General features: G+C 48.1%; 1 protein-coding gene across 3 annotated transcripts in view; it reads right to left on the bottom strand.

Annotated features, from left to right (window-relative positions):
* The window catches only part of AVIL (advillin), a 106,675-nt gene that overhangs the window by 37,898 nt on the left and 49,164 nt on the right, over positions 1-19,613 (bottom strand). For all 3 annotated transcript variants that reach the window (XM_073663257.1, XM_073663258.1, XM_073663259.1), the window contains exons 3-5: positions 6,975-7,049; positions 6,406-6,602; positions 3,666-3,774 (exon numbers count right to left, since the gene is read on the bottom strand). In XM_073663257.1, the coding sequence (XP_073519358.1) occupies positions 3,666-3,774; positions 6,406-6,602; positions 6,975-7,049 (381 nt within the window). The remainder of the gene's footprint in view (positions 1-3,665; positions 3,775-6,405; positions 6,603-6,974; positions 7,050-19,613) is intronic.

Genomic DNA, 19,613 nt, shown 5'->3' with positions numbered 1-19,613 from the left:
AATGCCACAGATTAGAGCTAGGTGCTTGAATATTTGATCATTTGCAGAGCTTAGAGACACCTTGTACTTGCTCCATGGCTTGTACTTCTTGGTATTGCAGTTACAATGTTGAGAAGTTTATCAAGAGATAGATAAATACCTGATTCCTCCTGAGATACAAACATCTGCACTCCACAATGAACCACAGATGATGATTACTACATAGGTATACTAAAATTATGCTACGCCCAGATAAAAGTGCTCAAATATTAGTTCCCAAGTTTACTGATGATGATACTGAAGGAATTGGTGATTATTTTGAAAGGGCAGCAGAGACCCAACATTATAATAATATCTAAGCAAACACATTGGCATTATTTTAGTAAAATGCAAGGAGTTTGTATGTTCTCCTCGTGTTTGTGTGGGTTTCCTCTGGGTTCTCCGGTTCCCTCCCACACTTCAAAGACATACTGATAGGGAATGTAGATTGTGAGTCCCAATGGGGACAGTGTCAATAATGACTGTAAAGTGCTGTGGAATTAATGGCGCAATATAAGTGAGTAAAATAAATAACTAAAAAATAAATAAATGTTAATTTAAGTACCGTATATTCCGGCGTATAAGACGACCTGGTGTATAAGACGACCCCCCTACTTTCCTGTTAAAATATAGAGTTTAGGATATATTCACCGTATAAGACTACCCCTTTTCCAACGCATACCAAACACCGGTAAAAATTAAAAAAAAACAGATTTGAATTTAACATGGTCCTTTTTTAATTTAAATTCTTATGACATGCAGGTATATAGCAGGAAAACTGTCACTCATAAACATATTAAAATAGGGGGGACCCCACGTCATTTTTTGGGGGGGTCCCCCATTCTAATAGCTAGTAAAGGCTAGGTATTCAGCTGGGGGCTGATATTAGTAGCCTGGGAAGCTCCGTGGGTATTACCCCCTTCCCAGACTTCAAACATCTGCCCCAGCCGTCTGCTTAACCTCCGCTAGAGACTATAATGATGGTGGATCCCACGCCAATTTTCTTTTTAAAAAATCCTTTATTTTAACACTAAATGACAATTGAGGGGTTAATAAAGATGCAGTCCCTAAATTATTAATTTTGTAATTAATTTTTCCAAAAAATGTTGACGTGGGGCTTCGCCATATTTTTGTGTCCAGCCAGGTACAGCAGGCAGGAACGGGCTGCCCCCAACCACCAGCTGCCTATTTGTACCTGGCCGGACACAACAATATAGGGAAGCCCTTTTTTTTTTAATTATTTCATGAAATAATAAAAAAAAAAAATACGTGGGGCTTCGCCCTATTTTTGTGTCCAGCCAGGTACAACTAGGCAGCTGGGGGCTGGAATCTGCAGCGCAGGGAGGCCCAAGCTTTCTGGGCCCCCCCTGCTGCAAATTGCAGTCCGCAGCCACCCCGGAAAATGGCGCGTTCATAGAAGCGCCATCTTCTGGCGCTGTACCCAACTCATCCAGGGCCCTGGTGCGGTGGCTCACTGGGTAATAAAGGGGTTAAGGCCAGCTTGGCATTATCAGCTGGCCCTAAGCCCGAAATTCATGGGGTCACGCCAATATTAGACATGACCGCCATGAATTTCTAGTAAAGTAATTAAAAAAAACACAACACCCAGAATAAAGTCCTTTAATTGAAATAAAGACACAATTTTTTAATGTTCTAAATTAAACCATACTTACCATCACGCCCATTCCAGCTGAAGCCAACGATCTCCTGCAATAAAAGTAAAATAATAAAGCAACCTCATCCTTACCTCTCCATGGTTCCCAGGACAGCTCCAGCTCTGCTACATTCACATGACAGGCTGGACCGCAGCAGAACGCTGCCGTTCAGCTTGCCATGCGGCAGACACTGAGAAGCGCAGGCATACTTGTGCTCCTCAGTGTCTGACTGTGACGGCATCCAGATGAGCCGAGATCATGTCCAATGAACTCGGCTCACCTCATGCACGTCACTGACAGCGTGGGAAAATTCTCCTGCTCCCCGCATGCGCAGTAGAAGTTTCCCACGCTGTCAGTGACGGACGTCCAGGAGGTGAGCTGAGTTCATTGTCGGCTCATCTGGATGCCGTCACAGAGAGACACTGAGGAGCGCAAGCATGCCTGCGCTTCTCAGTGTCTGCGGGATGAGAGGCTGGATGGCGGCGTTCTGCTGCGGTCCAGCCTGTCATCTCGATGTAGCAGAGCTGAAGCTGTCCTGGGAACCATGGAAAGGTAAGGATGAGGTTGGTTTATTATTTTTCTTTTATTGCAGGAGATCGTTGGCTTCAGCTGGAATGGGCGTGATGGTAAGTATGGTTTAATTTAGAACAATAAAGAATTGTGTCTTTATTTCAATTAAAGGACTTTATTCTGGGTGTTTGTGTTTTTTTTAACTTTGACTATGGGGTTAGTAATGGGGGTGTCTTATAGACGCCTCTCCATTACTAACCTGGGCTTGATGTCAGCTGGCATTATAAGCTGACATCAACCCCAACCCTATTACCCCCTGCCACCGCACCAGGGCAGCGTGGAAGAGCGAGGCTAAGTGCCAGAATTGGCGCATCCTATGGATGCGCCATTTCTGGGGCGGCTGACGGCTGGTGTTTCTAGCCTGGGAGGGGGCCAATATTCATGGCTCCCTTCCTGGGCTATTAATATCAGCCCCCAGCTGTCTGCCTAGCCTTTGCTAGCTATTAAATTAGGGGGGACCCCACGTCATTTTTTTGGGGGGGTTCCCCATTTTAATAGCTAGTAAAGACTAGGTATTCAGCTGGGGGCTGATATTAGTAGCCTGGGAAGCTCTGTGGGTATTACCCCCTTCCCAGGCTTCAAACATCTGCCCCAGTCGTCTGCTTAACCTCCGCTAGAGCCTAAAATTAAGGGGAACCCCACGCCAATTTTTTTAATAATAAATCCTTTATTTTAATACTAAATGACAAGTACAGTAATCAACACTATCACTGTACTTCATATATATGTGACTGACATGTTTCTATCTATCTAATCTATGTGTGAAGCTCTATTCTGTCTGTTATAAATTGTCGGGTACAGATGCTGAATTGCCGGCCGGCTTTTTTAAAGAGACGGTGCATGAAAACACTATTATTTGTTTTAATAAATCCTTTACACTAAATGACAAGTACAGTAAGCAATACTGTCACTGTACTTCATATATATGTGACTGACATGTTTCTATCTATCTAATCTATGTGTGATGCTCTATTCTTTCTATTCTAAATTGTCGGGTGCCGGCTTATGCCGCTGCTGAATTGCCGGCTTTTCATATATTGTCACAGAAGCGATGCGAACTTCCCTGCTCCGGACACAGCGCAGCGCTTCTGTGACAAGTGAAAGCTGTCGGCACAGAAGCCCTGCGCTGTGTCCGGAGCTGGGAATACGCAGCGATGTGTCAGTTTCAGCACAGAAGCGCTGACTGTCTGGACCTACCGCCGCCGTATTTTAACTCCCTCCACCTTATATTAACTCCGACATGGCAGGGATACGGCCACGGCAGCTTATTAACACCCCCAGAGTATCCCCGCATGTCAATTTCTGAAAGTTCAAAAGCATTACCGGCGTATAAGACGACCCCAGACTAGACAGAAGATTTTTCAGTCTTCAAAAGTCGTCTTATACGCCGGAATATACGGTATCTATATTCTAGATATTTACCTCAGTAGCAGTGACATTTCTTTTCCCTTTTACATGAAGCAGTCTCTTTACGTCATATGTGTTGGTGTCTACATGTTTCATCCCAGATGCTACTCCTCCTTTCTTATAGCTAAGGGAGACACAAAGGAAAATTCTGTACAGGCACACAGTGTAGTAAATGGTAAAAAGGGCACGGAATAAGTAATGCTAAATATTGGCTAGTAACACAATGATGTGGCATTTAGCAGAGCCTGACAACATGTCAGAACTTGCCTATAATCACAAAATGATGGCATATCCTAAATACATCACACATATAAATTATATTAACCCCTTCACGATCTTGGGATTTTTCCGTTTTTGCGTTTTCTTTTTTTGTTCCCCTTCTTCCCAGGGCCATTTCTTTTTTATTTTTCCATCAATATGGCTGTGTGAGGGCTTGTTTTTTTGTGGGATGATTGTACTTTTGACCGACACCACTGCACTGATTTTACCATATCATATACTGGAAAACGGGAAAAAAATTCCAAGTGCGGTGAAAGTGCAAAAAAGTGCAATTCCACAATTGTTTTTTTGTTTTTTTTTATTTACCATATTCATGAAATTCTAAAACTGACCTGCCATTAGGATTCTCCAGGTCAGTACGAGTTTGCAGATACCAAACATGTATAGGTTCTTTTTTATTTAAGTGATGAAAAAAAATCCAAAATTTGTAAAGAAAAAAAAAAAGGCGTCATTCTCTGAGAACCGTAGCGTCTCTATTTTTCGGGATCTGGGGCTGGGTGAAGACTTATTTTTTGCGCACTGAGCTGTCATTTTTATTGATACCATTTCGGGGAAGATATGGTGCTTAGATCGCCTGTTATTGCATTTTATTGCAATGCTGTGGTGAACAAAAAAACTTAATACTGGAGTTTTGATCTTTTTTCTCATTATGCTGTTTACCGATTGGATTCATTATTTTTATATTTTGACAGATTGGACATTTTTGAAAACAGTGATACCAAATATGTGTATTTTGATTTTTTTATTGTTTTATTTTGAATGGGGCAAAAGGGGGGGAATTTGAACTTTTATATATTTTTTAAAACTTTATTTTTACTTTATACTTGCTTCTGTAGTCTCCTTAGGAGAATTGAAGCTGTGATCTTCATCTGCTATGAACACCGGCCAAGGGGGTGACAGATTCCCTTTAAAGAGGACCTATCACCAAAAATCTAGTTTTATTAAAAAATATATTTACATGTGTGTGTTTGCCTATTGGTCTCTTTCTTCACTAAAGGGTGAGATCTCACAAGTTATCACGGGATGCTTAGTGAAGAGAAATCAAGAAGTGTTTTCATACGCACAGCTCCCAGGGACATCCCTGCACTTTGTTAGAAGACCGATCACCGCTGCTGCAGCAGCGATAAGTACTGTATATTACAGTGGTCCCTGCCTGTCAACAGCTTCATTATCTATCACTATTACACTGGTCTTTGCTCTTATTGGAGCTTTTTCACTCTGATCACAGCACAGACCAGTGTGACAATGGTAGGTAGTGAAGCTGCAGACAGGCAGGGAAAAGCCTTCTAATAAAGCAGCAGTGTGTCACTGGGAGCAGCGCACACTCACGCTTCAGCACTGAATACGGTATCTGCTCTGAGCAGTGAGACCACGCTGCTCAGAGCAGATACATCACTTCCCTGCTGTGGAGAGCTAGGCATGTCGGAAAATGGCGGCATATCATTGTCAGATTAGCATATAATTTGCATAGGTTTCCCCCATTAATAAAAGCCCTTTCCTCGCTGATTTTTTAATGATTTATATTTAGAATTCAGTTGAATTTTTTAATTGGTAACATATTAAAATAAAAAAGGCAGGGGAATTTTTGGTGATAAACCCCCCATCCTTTTTTCCCTAGAGTAAAGCCTCTGCCAAAGTGTCCATCAGCGACTTTCTCTTCTCTTTTGCTATTGAAAAAAAGACAAATGTTCATGTATATGGGGATAATGGGGGAGATGGGAAAGATCGTTGTCAGCTGAACAATTGTTTGATCGGCAGCTAAGATTTATGGGTACCTTTAAAGGGGACATCCTGGACTTAAAGAAAAAAATAATAATCTGCCTGAGAGCTGATAGGAGATGGTTGCTACCTACCTGCCACCTACCTGCCTGTTGTGCCTGGCACTGTTCTCTGCCGGCACAGAGCACTCACAGACATCCGCTGATGTCATATCAACAGATCGGCAGTTTCTTTTCCTGTTGATATGGCGGGACTACTGGGGTCATGCTGATTGACAGCCGACTCTCCGCTGCCTAATTGGGGGAAGCTGGCTGTCAATCTCCATGACGCCAGTAGTCCCGACCTGTCAACAGGAAGAGAAACCATTGCTTTGTTGACAGTGAGCAGCTGAATCTCCGGCGCGGGGTACAGCAGGCAGGTAGTTGCCTCTGTTAGCAACTAAAAGCCTGTTAGTGTTTAGGCACTCTTTTTTTTTTTAAGTCCCGAGTATCCCCTTTAAAGTGCAGAGCCCTTTGTTTTACAAAACCAATACAATGAGTTGCAATGGAGTGATGGAGAACAATGCTGAGATCATACACGTGAACAGCTAAATAATGAAATTGTAAAAGGTACAATAAAAACGTAGTAAATACTATAAAAATGTCACATAAATAGAATGTAAACCTTGCAGCTCTGTTACACATAGCTGGCTATCATTTACATAGAACTTAACCAAGATTAGGCCAGCGCATCAATGTCCGGTTCTGCCACTACTCACATGATCCCCTGTTTAAAGTATCCCTTGAATGCCTCTGACTCATGTCCTTGTACCTCCCGATGTTGGACTGGGCTACCACCCAAAAAGTCATCCAGTTGAATGGTATATATGGCTGCTGAGCCCTGCTCATCTTGAGACGAGTCATTTCCAATCCAGTAGTGGATATCATAGAACAAGGAATTGCCAGATTTTCTTGTCTGGAATTTAAGGATGAACAATCAATGATAGTTTCCAAGTGTAGCCTTGAAGGTCACATTATTCATTATTCATTAATCATTTTTAAAGTGAGTAGACAGGACGTCGGAGTCTAAAAAAGCTTGGGATATTCAGTTTCAGCTGTACATTTACGGGATTCTGTGCCCTGGTAATAGCTTTGCTGGCAGCATCCTATGTTTGCTTACCTTGAGGCTCACCAGTTGTCCTTACTGATTCGTTTTCTGTTTACATATTAATTATATTGTTCTAACTTCCCTTAGCTACTCAGCATATTGTATAATGTGTTCCTGATGAAGGTTTAAGCCAAAGGCTAAGTTTTATGGTCAGACTGTCTTTATTATTGAGCCACTTACAGAGAGCAGGAGGTAACAGTCTCCTTCATAAAAGTTTCCATAGGCTTTCTGCGGCACCAGCACAACATCCATTTTCTAAGGAAATAGGAAAAAAATAACACTGAATGAAATAAAAGTGGATTTGTCACCAGCTTTCACAATAACGAACTACATACATTATAAACTAGAGCTCTTAGAACCTGGTGAGGCTGATGCACTTACGTACTTAAAGTTTTCTTGCCCAATTTTAAAATAAAGATCTGGTGACAGACAAGGCCCAAAGATGAATGCAGGCCCCTGTCTTTTGATGTTACGTTTTGCCTTAAAGGACAGAAGAGCCTAGTGTCTGTTTACACAAAATGGCAAGCCATGTAAAGTTACAAAAGTCCTCTAGCATTAGTGTGACGCCCAGCTGCGCTTGGTATCACAGATCCTAGAAGAGTGCATTGATGGATTCCTCCACAAGAGGCCCCCATAAACATTCACACATCTCCACCTTCCACCTCAGACCACTAGAGGGAGCCCGTTAGGGATATAAATAGGGAAGGTGGAGCCAGGCAGTTCAGTCTGGAGTCGACAGAGAGCCAAGTCTGTTGAGAGAGTTCCTGCAGTAGAGAAGCCTGAGAGAGGTCAGTCTGCAGTGGAGCACAGTCCAGACTCAGTTGTAGCTCAGTTAGAGCCTTAGGTGTGCCGGAGCCATAAGATCGGTGAAGCACGGCAAGCTGCCATTAGTGTGTATAGCCTAGTGAGGGCCCGAGTAGGCTGAAGGCGAGTGGAGAGTTAGTACATAAGGGGCAGAGGAGCTTAACTAGTTCACCCCGAAGAAGTTACCAGACACCGGGTCCGAGCTTACCAGGATCTCTATGACCGAGTAAGGTATAATCGGAATCCCTGGAGAACTACAAGTCCCAGGATCGCTAAAGTGCTGATACATAACAGAGCCGGGAGACACATAGGCCCCGCAAGCTGAGGAGCGTGTACTCCAACAAAAGACCCTACCACAAGGTCAGCCAGCGTAGGACAGAGACAAAGTTAGGCCTAGCTCCAGGCAGGTCAGAAACTTACTATGCAGAGGCAAGAAACAGGAGGCCCTACACCTGCTCATTGGGGAGGATCCTGATATGCACCCTTCATCCTACAGTGCTCCGGGATGTGCCTGAATTTCCACCAGTAAAAGGTACTGAAGTGACTATTGTGTCCGTCCCTGTTCTTGCTCTGACCCGGCTGGGTCTTGCCTGGCCTGCATCTCGCTTTCCGAACGCTGCCCTGAGGTCTAGCTCCACCTGTGGGGAGCTATACCATCGAGCTGCCTTATCATCGGCCTCAGTGGACTGCGCAGCGCTGGTGATTCTCACTAGAAGCCACAGGTGGCGCCACGAACTTTCATAAAACTAAAAGAAAACCTATTATCCCCTTTTTAAAGAGTGACCCCAGGGTACGGGCCCGGGAGCCGACCACCTCGACATCCCCTAAGGCCAGGCTAAAGGCCCGGGTACCCGAGTAATCCCCATCCCCTGGGCTAGTCATCTCTCCTGGCGTCACGAACAGGATACACGTGCCCGCTGCAACGACGGAGTGTTATGCCCGTTGCCACCGGGTACTGTGCGCCTTTAATTAAAAAAACTGTGTACATTAAATTGTGGTGCCATTGCTGGGCCGCCGAGCGGGAAGAAGGGCGTAACCGCGGGAAACTGAGGGGCGTACCTGCAAAAGAGCGCGAAGCCCCGGACACGCCCCATGCCTCGACGTCAAACCAGGAAGCGCCAGGTCCTGGAAGGAGCGTCGTTGAACGCTCTGACGTAGGACGGAAGCGACGCAAGGTCCTGAAGGCGACCGGCACCTGCGGAGCTGCGGCCTACCGGAAGAAAAAAAAAAATAGAAGGTAGGCCACGGTTAGCTAGGGGGGCGTCAGAATGTCCGACGAGCAGCAGAACGCCGGTGTGCAGGTAGTTGGCCCTGATGTCCAACCCGCGTCCGACGCCGGGCAGGCCGAGGTGGCCGCTCCACCAGCAGCGCCTGTAACTCCTGTTATTCCCATAACTCTACCGTACATTCCTGGAGCAAAGTGGCTCCCCCAATACAACAGCAAACCAGATACCCTGTCTGGATTCAAACGGAAGATATGCGGTATCTTGGACATGTACTCTATGACAGGCAAACAAAGAGCCTGTATTAGGACAACTGACTGGTGCTTCGGAATGGGAAGTGGAAACATGGTCGGCCGCAGACCAGGAGTCAGCGTCCGCAATATTTCAAAAACTACAGACTGTCTTTGAGGATCTTACTGAGGCGGACCTCCGGATGAGGTTCTACAACTGTTCTCAACAGCCGGAGGACAATGTTCGGGACTACGCCTGGCGTCTACAGGGGGCCCTGCGGGCTCTGAAACAGGTTAGTCCGACCAGCATAGAAAATGAACACAAAATGCTGAAGGAACAGTTTGTCCGGGGACTGAGGTCTCCAGAGGAGAGCAGGACTGTGCGTTGGTGGTCCTTGGATCATCCAGATGCCACCTTTGACAATCTTAAGGACATGGCTATAAAAGGACTGCAGCCCCTGGAAACAAATGCCATCCAATGTTACCAGGGTGGGGCTACCCCAGTGTCTGATACACCCACCTTTTCCCCAGTGGCTGCTGAAGCCAAGGTTCCAGCAACGTCCCCTAGAGAACTGGACAGTCTGCGCTCTGAAGTGCGCTAGTTGAGCAAAACCCTGACCACTGTGCTGAGTGCTCTGCAGCTGCGGACGGAGCCCGAGGAAGGAAGAAAAATCCTGTTAGCCGATAGCCCTGAGGATGTCCCCTGGATGCGAAGGAGGAGGAGGCCAACACCACCCTCTACAAGGACCAGTGACCAGCGCTGTCCACAGAAGGACCCTACCTGCTACCGCTGCCGCAAGACCGGACACACCGCCCAGAACTGTCCTTTAAACGAGAAAACCCTGGGGTCGAGGGCCGACACCCAGAAGTAAGTTCCCCAGGCCCATCAGACTGGTACAACAGGTTCGTCGGAGGAAGACCTTTCCTGTCCATTGTGTTGGACGGGATCCCGACGCACGCTCAGCTGGACCCAGGATCTCAGGTAACCATCATGCCTGACGTCCTCTACAAGAGGTTCCTTTTCCATGGACGACCTAAGTCCGCCAGCTACAAATCTTTCTGTTTATGCCTCAAACGGACTCCCCCTTAACCTAATCGGGGTTAAGAATGTGACTGTAAAGGTGGGGAGAGTGGAGCTGAAGGACCAGGGGCTAATTGTAGTAGAGACTAATCCTGATGACACCAATCCGTATATGGTACTTGGCACTAACATTGTTGGTAACTGTTTGGGAGAAGTTGTGTTCTTGCTCCAACAGATAGCTGACACTGCCAGACCAAGACAGAGGAGGGCACTGCAGAAGGAGATCCGAGTCCTGATGTACCAATAGCAAGTAAGGTTAACAGAAGGTGAAATCGGTAATGTGCGGGTAACGGACCCCATACCCATTGTCATCCCCCCAATGAGTGAAATGCTCATCTGGTGTCAAGCTGCATAGGTCTTAGAGGACAGAGCTACCAGGCGGTAGTAGAACCCCTTTGCTCCGAGCACAGACCCACGCTCTTAACCGCCAGAGGAGTGGTAGATGTGCGCAATGGGAGGGTGCCTGTCCGTCTTCTCAATTGTGGGGAAGATGAGGTCAGATTGCCACGTTATGCCACTGTTGCCAAATTACATGCTGTAAATAACAACTGCATTCACAAGGCGGAGTCCTTAGCCTCACCAGACGAAGTGGAGGATAATGACCCTGCAACCCAGGTGGAGGAATGGTGTCAACAGCTCCATGTTGGGACAGGCACCACTCCTGCCCATCAAAAACAGGGTGTACACCGGGTGGTTCAAGAATACGCGCAGGTGTTCAGTAAACATCCACTTGACTTTGGGAGGATTAAGGGGGGTTCAACATCATATCCCCACAGGCGACCATCCCCCAATCAAAGAACGTTACAGGCCTATACCACCAGCTCACTACCAGAAGGCTAAGGAAATGTTGCACGACATGAGAAAGGCGGGGGTAATAAGGGATAGTTGTAGTCCCTGGGCAGCTCCCCTAGTGCTAGTTAGGAAAAAGGACGGGAGCATGAGAATGTGTGTAGATTACCGACAAGTAGATCGCATTACACATAAAGATGCATACCCTTTACCACGCATAGAGGAGTCCCTAGCTGCCTTAAAGTCTGCAAATTACTTTTCCACCCTTGACCTCACTAGGGGGTACTGGCAAGCAGCTGTGGCTGAGGAGGATCGGGAGAAGACAGCCATCACTACCCCGATGGGACTCTGCGAGTTCAATAGTATGCCATTTGGCTCTGCAACGCCCCCGGAACGTTCCAGAGATTGATGGAGTGCTGCCTGGGACACCGCAACTTCGAGACTGTGTTACTTTACCTGGACGATGTGATAGTGTACTCTGAGACGTACGATGACCACTTGAAGCACCTGGCAGAGGTATTTGAGTCACTGTCCCGGTATGGGATGAAGTTGAAGCCCTCAAAGTGCCACCTGCTCAAGAGAAAGGTACAGTACCTGGGGCACATTGTCAGTCCGGAAGGGGTAGCACCAGACCCGGAGAAGGTCACTGCCATCCAGAAGTGGCCGGAGCCGAAGAACCTCAAGGAGGTGCGTCAGTTCTTGGGACTAGTAGGATACTACCGGAGGTTTGTAAAAAACTACACCAAGAAAGCAGCTCCTCTGCAAGACCTCCTGGTAGGGCAGTCCCCCAAAGGCAGAAACCCCCCATTCCACTGGGGTAAGGAGTAAGCAGAGTCGTTTCAGGAGATGAAGGAGATCCTGACAGGCGATGAGATCCTAGCCTACCCTGACTACAGCCAACCGTTCCTGCTGTATACAGATGCCAGCAACAAAGGGCTGGGCGCTGTCCTAAGTCAGAAGCAGAATGGCCAAGAGAAAGTGATCGCATACGCAAGCAGGAAGCTCCGCCCGACCGAGAGGAACCCAGAGAACTATAGCAGCTTTAAGTTGGAGTTCCTGGCCTTGGTCTTTGCCATCACTGAAAGGTTTAAGCACTACCTGGCTTCCAGTAAGTTCACTGCCTTCACTGATAACAACCGCTTGACCCATCTTGAAACAGCTAAGCTAGGAGCACTGGAACAACGATGGATGGCTCGGCTGTCAAATTACCAATTTACAATTAAATACCGGGCGGGAAGCAAGAACGCCAATGCCGATGCCCTGTCCAGGATGCCTCACCAGTCAGACACAGAAGAAGAAGTGGATGACCTGGAAGAGATTGAGCTACCTGCCTTTCACCGGAATGGGATGATCCATGAGCAATGAGCCTCCAGGAGGCAGTGTGGAAAGATGTTAAACCCCCTGCCTCACCACAGCTGGAAAGAGACCCAGGACAGTGACCCGGTTGTCAGCCGCATTAAGGAGCTGATAACCCAAGAAGGTGCCTCCCTGGAAAAAGAAGCGTCTCTGCAAGCAAAGCAGCTGTGGAACGAAAGAAGCCGGCTATCTACCGTGAGAAGCTGTGCCGGAGGTACGTCAATCCAAAAACCCATGAGATGGTATGGCAGATAGTGGTTCCCAAGACAGACATCCAAATGGTGTTGGAGGCCTACCATGATCAGGCGGGGCACTTTGGCTGGAAAAAGCTAGAGACCCTGCTGAAGTGTCGATTCTACTGGGTAGGAATGCCCAGCTCCATCGAACGGTGGTGCCGAAACTGTGGACCCTGTAGCCTCAGAAGAAAAGACTACAGCAGCCAGAAGGCACCCCTGCAACCCATCAAGACGACTCGGCCCCTGGAGATCGTGGCCCTGGACCATGTCAAGCTGTCCCCCAGCAGATCAGGGTACTCTTATGCTCTGACCATGGTGGATCACTACTCACGTTTCCTGGTGGTCGCCTGCTAAAGACCATACCACTTGAGGAGAGGAATCAGTGGCCAGACCTACTGCCTGATCTGGTAGATCTGTACAATCATATACCAGTAAGTTCCACCAATTGCACTCCGGCATATCTCATGCGGGCAAGGCCAGGAAAGCTGTCCATGGATCTGGAGCTTGGTATTGTCGAGCCTGAAGCTGATATGACCACTGAGGACTGGGACACGACCAGGCAAGAGCAGTACAGGAGGGTACAAGCCTGTGTCGAGGACAGTCTCACTCGGGTGAGAGATAATCAGGAGGCGTACTACAACAAAAACGCGCCAGCAGAACCCTTCACACCTGGTGAAGTAGTATTGAAAAGGAAAAGACGAAACCACAAACTTGACGATCAGTGGGAAAAAGAACCCTACACTGTATTGAATTCAAGGTTTGACAATAAGAAGACTAGCTTAATCAGTCGAGATGGAGGAAGAACGTCTGCAACAGTGTCCAGGGACTACCTAAAGTTGTGTCCAGACTAACTGAAACCCCAAGAAGAAGCGCCTCTCACAATCCCGGAGGAGCCTAAAGAAACAGTGATCCACACTGATTTAGGAGATTTCCCGGCAGATTGGCCTCAAGCACGAGGAGTAGTAGTCATCCCTGTAATCACCTTCTACCCACAGCAAGAAGAACCTATAAGTGCTGCAGAGGAGCCTGCTCAAGCAGAATCCCCGGACGAAGGATCCCCGGTTGGAACAGAGCAAGAAGGCCCAGCCAATGTTATGCTTGCTAGTCCAGTAGAGAGGTCAATACAGTCATGTAGCCCCTCCACACCTAGTACTGACACATTGGGAGGTAGTGTACCTACTAGTACCTCACGCATTCCGGTACTACGCAGATCAACACGTAGCACGCGAGGTCAAACCCCTGTCAGGTACAAGCAGTAAAGTAGTCAAATTTCTGAAAATGTAGATAGTTACCCCTGGGGTATTGTATATTAAATTGAAATGTACTGTATTAATTGTGTACTTTCTTATATGTATGTCTTTATTAATTTGTGCTTTGCCTTGTAAGTAGACAATTCAAGTGATATGGACACTTTACCTTATTAATTCCTTTATTATTTGCCTAAGAACTCCGTGGCTGAGGACTGTGTGCAGCCCAAAAACTGCTTTTTGTATATAATTGCGCTCCCTGGAGTGCCCCTTTTAGGTGACCTCAGAAGGAAAACCTGTCTGGAGTAGCTCTATTGGAGGTCCAACTCGGGATCTTCATGCCCTGCAGCCACCCCAGGGCCTAGGTTGAGGGTTTGGGACAGGTCCCTCAAAACCACCAAGTACTCTACCCTGTGAGATGGACATCCTGTCTGGGAACCTCACCATAAGAGACTTGAATTCTGAGGACACTTTGTATTTGTTTATATTGTTATGCAACGTTTAAGCTTGGTGCCTCCCATAAAGGGAAGATTGTTCATGTTGTTATTGTTGTGTTATAAAATGTACTTCAGCCCGGGAGTGCTGAGCTTTGCTAGGGGGGAATGTGACGCCCAGCTGCGCTTGGTATCACAGATCCTAGAAGAGTGCATTGATGGATTCCTCCACAAGAGGCCCCCATAAACATTCACACATCTCCACCTTCCACCTCAGACCACCAGAGGGAGCCCGTTAGGGATATAAATAGGGAAGGTGGAGCCAGGCAGTTCAGTCTGGAGTCGACAGAGAGCCAAGTCTGTTGAGAGAGTTCCTGCAGTATAGAAGCCTGAGAGAGGTCAGTCTGCAGTGGAGCACAGTCCAGACTCAGTTGTAGCTCAGTTAGAGCTCAAGGTGTGCTGGCGCCATAAGATCGGTGAAGCACGGCAAGCTGCCATTAGTGTGTATAGCCTAGTGAGGGCCCGAGTAGGCCGAAGGCGAGTGGAGAGTTAGTACATAAGGGGCAGAGGAGCTTAACTAGTTCACCCCGAAGAAGTTACCAGACACCGGGTCCGAGCTTACCAGGATCTCTATGACCGAGTAAGGCATAACCGGAATCCCTGGAGAACTACAAGTCCCAGGATCGCTAAAGTGCTGATACATAACAGAGCCGGGAGACACATAGGCCCCGCAAGCTGAGGAGCGTGTACTCCAACAAAAGACCCTACCACAAGGTCAGCCAGCGCAGGACGGAGACAAAGTTAGGCCTAGCTCCAGGCAGGTCAGAAACTTACTATGCAGAGGCAAGAAACAGGAGGCCCTACACCTGCTCATTGGGGAGGATCCTGATATGCACCCTTCACCCCACAGTGCTCCGGGATGTGCCTGAATTTCCACCAGTAAAAGGTACTGAAGTGACTATTGTGTCCGTCCCTGTTCTTGCTCTGACCCGGCTGGGCCTCGCCTGTCCTGCATCTCCCTTTCCGTACGCTGCCCCGAGGCTTAGCTCCACCTGTGGGGAGCTATACCATCGAGCTGCCTTATCATCGGCCTCAGTGGACTGCGCAGCGCTGGTGATTCTCACCAGAAGTCACAGGTGGCGTCACGAACTTTCATAAAACTAAAAGAAAACCTATTATCCCCTTTTTAAAGAGTGACCGCAGGGTAAGGGCCCGGGAGCCGACCACCGCGACATCCCCTAAGGCCAGGCTAAAGGCCCGGGTACCAAGTCATCCCCATCCCCTGGGCTAGTCATTAGCACAGTACAAAAATGATGTGCTGGGACGTCATGGTACGGGTTTCCATGGCTGAGCAGCTGAATGCAAAAGCTCCTGTAGGTGTAACGTGTAGGTGCCCCATTACTTTTGGCCATACAAATAATTTTCCTACAGCCAATGTCACTGAGATTTGCATGAACAGCTGAATTTCAAATTGTAATTCCAGTTTGCTTTCTAAAATTAATATTCAAACCACTACCTCATAAGTGATGCTTACCACGTATTTGTGTATTTACTTTAGTGCTGGTTGCATGGCTATGCTCCATTACAGCACTGCTACTGTGGAATTGCACTTTAGCAGCATGGTAGTATAGGCTGCCTATAGGTGGAAAACAAGACAGATACCCATACAGTACTCACTTATCCACTCTTGTGATTTCAGCGGGGAGAGAGGAGGAAGCCGCTGCCAGACTCTTCTGGCAGCAGCTTATCTCCGTGAAAACTAAAGGATCGGCCATTGAAATTCCAACTACCCGATCCTTTTCTTCTCTGATATAATATGTCTGAGAATTGGGAGGCCCACATACACATCAGATTGTTGTCTGTTCCATCTTAAATCGGGAGTTCTGCTGATTTTGATTAAATCATATAGAGGTCTTTACAGTTAGGACTGAAAGAATATAAACTGCAAGCAACTAAATCAATAGAGAGAAAAAGATGATTATCTATTAAAGGGGTTTTCCAGCCATAGGCTACAAGTCTGCAATCACTCTATGTGACTGCAGACTTGTGAATCCTCACATCGTGCGCATTGCAAGCTGTAGGCCGGAACCGAGACTGGGCAGTCATGTGACCACAATATGTGATTTTGCATATTATCGGCTACATTCAGACTAGACTTGCCCGTCCTCTCTCAATACACTTGCACTGAATGAGGCCACGGCCACCTGGTCGACATGTAACCATATCTATGCAAATCACAGAGTTGTGGTCCTGCCCCTTGCACCACGCAATGCGCTTGATGTGAGGAGTCACAGGTCTGCAGTCATGTAGAATAAGGTTGAACAATGCCACAATATAAAGAGCCAAATGATGTGCCTCATGAAGTGGAAAGTCTCGACATTTTCTTCTTCTAGTCTGCCCACAGACTATAAATATCCAGGAAGTCCACACTTTACTCTGCATTGACATTGTAAAATGTCAATGCAGTGTAAGAAGCTTGAACAAGATTATGCAGCTATGGGGGTGGACAGATGGCTGTCAGACACTGCCAGACTTCCCACAGAAAAGATAAACATGTTTGCGAGGTTTAATCTATGTTCTTTGATCTGCTGTTTGTTAGCAATCACTCTGGTTTACAATATAGTGGATAGATCCTGTCACTGCCGGATTACCAAAAAGTCATAGGCCGGTGCCTACTATGCTCATCTCGGCTTTTGGGGGCCCCATGCAATGGATAAAAATAATAAAATTTGATATTGAAAGAAATTTACAATCAGTGTGTCGGCCCAGCCATCTGTATTGAAGGCCAGCTCAAGCAACAGAGCTCCAATGTGAACATTATAGCAAGCAGCAATGAAATGATGTTCCGTTGTTGTTGAGTGTATTTGAGAATTCACGAGTAGTAAAGGAGGGGCATTTATGCAATTGTGCGTGGCAACTGTGCGATTGGCCAGAGCAGGGAGTGCGAGTGGAGGGTAAGTGGTCGCAAGTTCTCACCTACTCTAGATCATAATAGAACATTCATGAGTAGAAACTTCGGGAACACAGACAAGTATATATAGGCTGTAACATACCTGGTGGCGTCCTTGCATAGTGGTCCATCTCCCACTGTGCAAGAGCGCGCACTTGATCTCCAGTCCAGTCTGCTAGTCTGGCTTCCCTCCATGCTGTCTGTTTGCCTCTGTGTCTGCTGCTTAAGGGCGGTGCCCGATCACTTCCTGCTTTTTGTACCTGCTGCAGGCACACCCCTTGTGCATCCTCAGCCTATTGCTGTCTGTCATCTGGTATTTAACCCAGCTGCTCCAATGAATCCCTGCCTGAGCATTGTGTTCTGTCAGTTGGCCTTTGGTCACTGATGTGCCAGGTCCCGTTTATGTTTCCTGCCTTCGGTATCAGTTCCCGTGTCTGAACTGTGTCCTGTCTGTATTATCTTCTAGCCTGTTGCCTTCTGCCTATCCTGGAGGCTGTATTTCCAGGCCTGTGTGAACTCGCTCCTGCCTGTTCGTTCCGCCTTCTAGGGGCTGCATACCTAGACCCGCTCCTGTATCTTGCTGCTGTGTCTGTTCTTGTCTGAATACTCTCCTAGCCTGTTTTGTTTTTTCTCTATGTCCGTACCTTCCCTTTTTCTGCAGAGTCTGAACTCGTACCTAACTCCTGCTCGTTGTCATTGTACTTCCGTTTGTGAGTTTGTGGTCCACTCGCTACTTCTCTGCAAGTACCCTGTGGGTATCTGGTTCTGCCTTTCCCTTCTAGTCTGCTCCGTGTTAACAGAGCCCTGTCCCCTCTGCGTCTGCGGTTTCGCTTTGCTCAGCCTTGTCCACCGCGTCTGCGGTTTCGCTTTGCTCAGCCTTGTCCACCGCGTCTGCGGTTTAGCTTTGCTCAGCCCTGTCCACCGCGTCTGCGGTTTCGCTTTGCTCTGCCTTGTCCACCGCGTCTGCGGTTTCGCTTTGCTCAGCCTTGTCCACCGCGTCTGCGGTTTCGCTTTGCTCAGCCTTGTCCACCGCGTCTGCGGTTTAGCTTTGCTCAGCCCTGTCCACCGCGTCTGCGGTTTCGCTTTGCTCTGCCCTGTCCACCGCGTCTGCGGTTTCGCTTTGCTCATCCCTGTCCACCGCGTCTGCGGTTTTGCTTTGCTCAGCTCTGTCCACCGCGTCTGCGGTTTCGCTTTGCTCAGCTCTGTCCACCGCGTCTGCGGTTTCGCTTTGCTCAGCCCTGTCCACCGCGTCTGCGGTTTCGCTTTGCTCAGCCCTGTCCACCGCGTCTGCGGTTTCGCTTTGCTCAGCTCTGTCCACCGCGTCTGCGGTTTCGCTTTGCTCAGCCCTGTCCACCGCGTCTGCGGTTTCGCTTTGCTCAGCCCTGTCCACCGCGTCTGCGGTTTTGCTTTGCTCAGCTCTGTCCACCGCGTCTACGGTTTCGCTTTGCTCAGCTCTGTCCACCGCGTCTGCGGTTTCGCTTTGCTCAGCCCTGTCCACCGCATCTGCGGTTTCGCTTTGCTCAGCCCTGTCCACCGCGTCTGCGGTTTCGCTTTGCTCAGCCCTGTCCACCGCGTCTGCGGTTTCGCTTTGCTCAGCCCTGTCCACCGCGTCTGCGGTTTCGCTTTGCTCAGCCCTGTCCACCGCGTCTGCGGTTTCGCTTTGCTCAGCCCTGTCCACCGCTCTGCGGTTTCGCTTTGCTCAGCCCTGTCCACCGCGTCTGCAGTTTCGCTTTGCTCAGCCCTGTCCACCGCGTCTGCGGTTTCGCTTTGCTCAGCCCTGTCCACCGCGTCTGCGGTTTCGCTTTGCTCAGACCTGTCCACCGCATCTGCGGTTTCGCTTTGCTCTGCCCTGTCCACCGCGTCTGCGGTTTCGAATTAGTCTCCCAGTCTGTACTTGACCCTACCCAGCCTGCGCTCTAGTCTGCCTGTTCCTGTATTCCCCGGTGTGGGTCAACAGCCGTGTCCGGAGTCTGACCTGGAGTAGACCCTGGTACCTCTGCTCGGTTCCTCCCTGGTGCACTGGCGTAGTATGCAGTCGTGCGACCTTGGTCGGATCGGGCAGATACTTAGTTACGCCCCTCCAGGCATTCTCCGGTTCATGGCACAGTGGAATCACTACATAAACACGCACACGCCAGTCAGTCCGGGCGTGTGCATTACATAGGCCTACACCTGAGGTCCACGTTAGTTAAAGGGTTTTTCAAGGACTATTTTTTATTTTCCTATGTGACAACAAAAATAACAGGTAGGAAGTTGCTGCCTCCCTGTCTTTTGTGCCTGATACCGATCTCTGCCAGAAACAAGCAGTCATAGATCGCTCCCACTGCTGATTCAGTGGCTTCCACTGACGTCATTTTGACAGAGTAGCTGCTTCTCTTCTGCTTGGTTTTGTTGACAGGACATGACTGCCGACGTCATGCTGATTGACAGCCGGTTCCCTGATGCGTATCTGTGGGGAGCCAGCTGTCA

Source organism: Phyllobates terribilis, unplaced genomic scaffold (genome assembly GCF_046119375.1).
Source record: "Phyllobates terribilis strain yellow unplaced genomic scaffold, ASM4611937v1 Scaffold_2__4_contigs__length_985480577, whole genome shotgun sequence".
Taxonomy (NCBI): domain Eukaryota; kingdom Metazoa; phylum Chordata; class Amphibia; order Anura; family Dendrobatidae; genus Phyllobates; species Phyllobates terribilis.
Note: the sequence above shows the minus strand (reverse complement) of the source record. Positions and strands in the feature narration are given on the sequence as shown.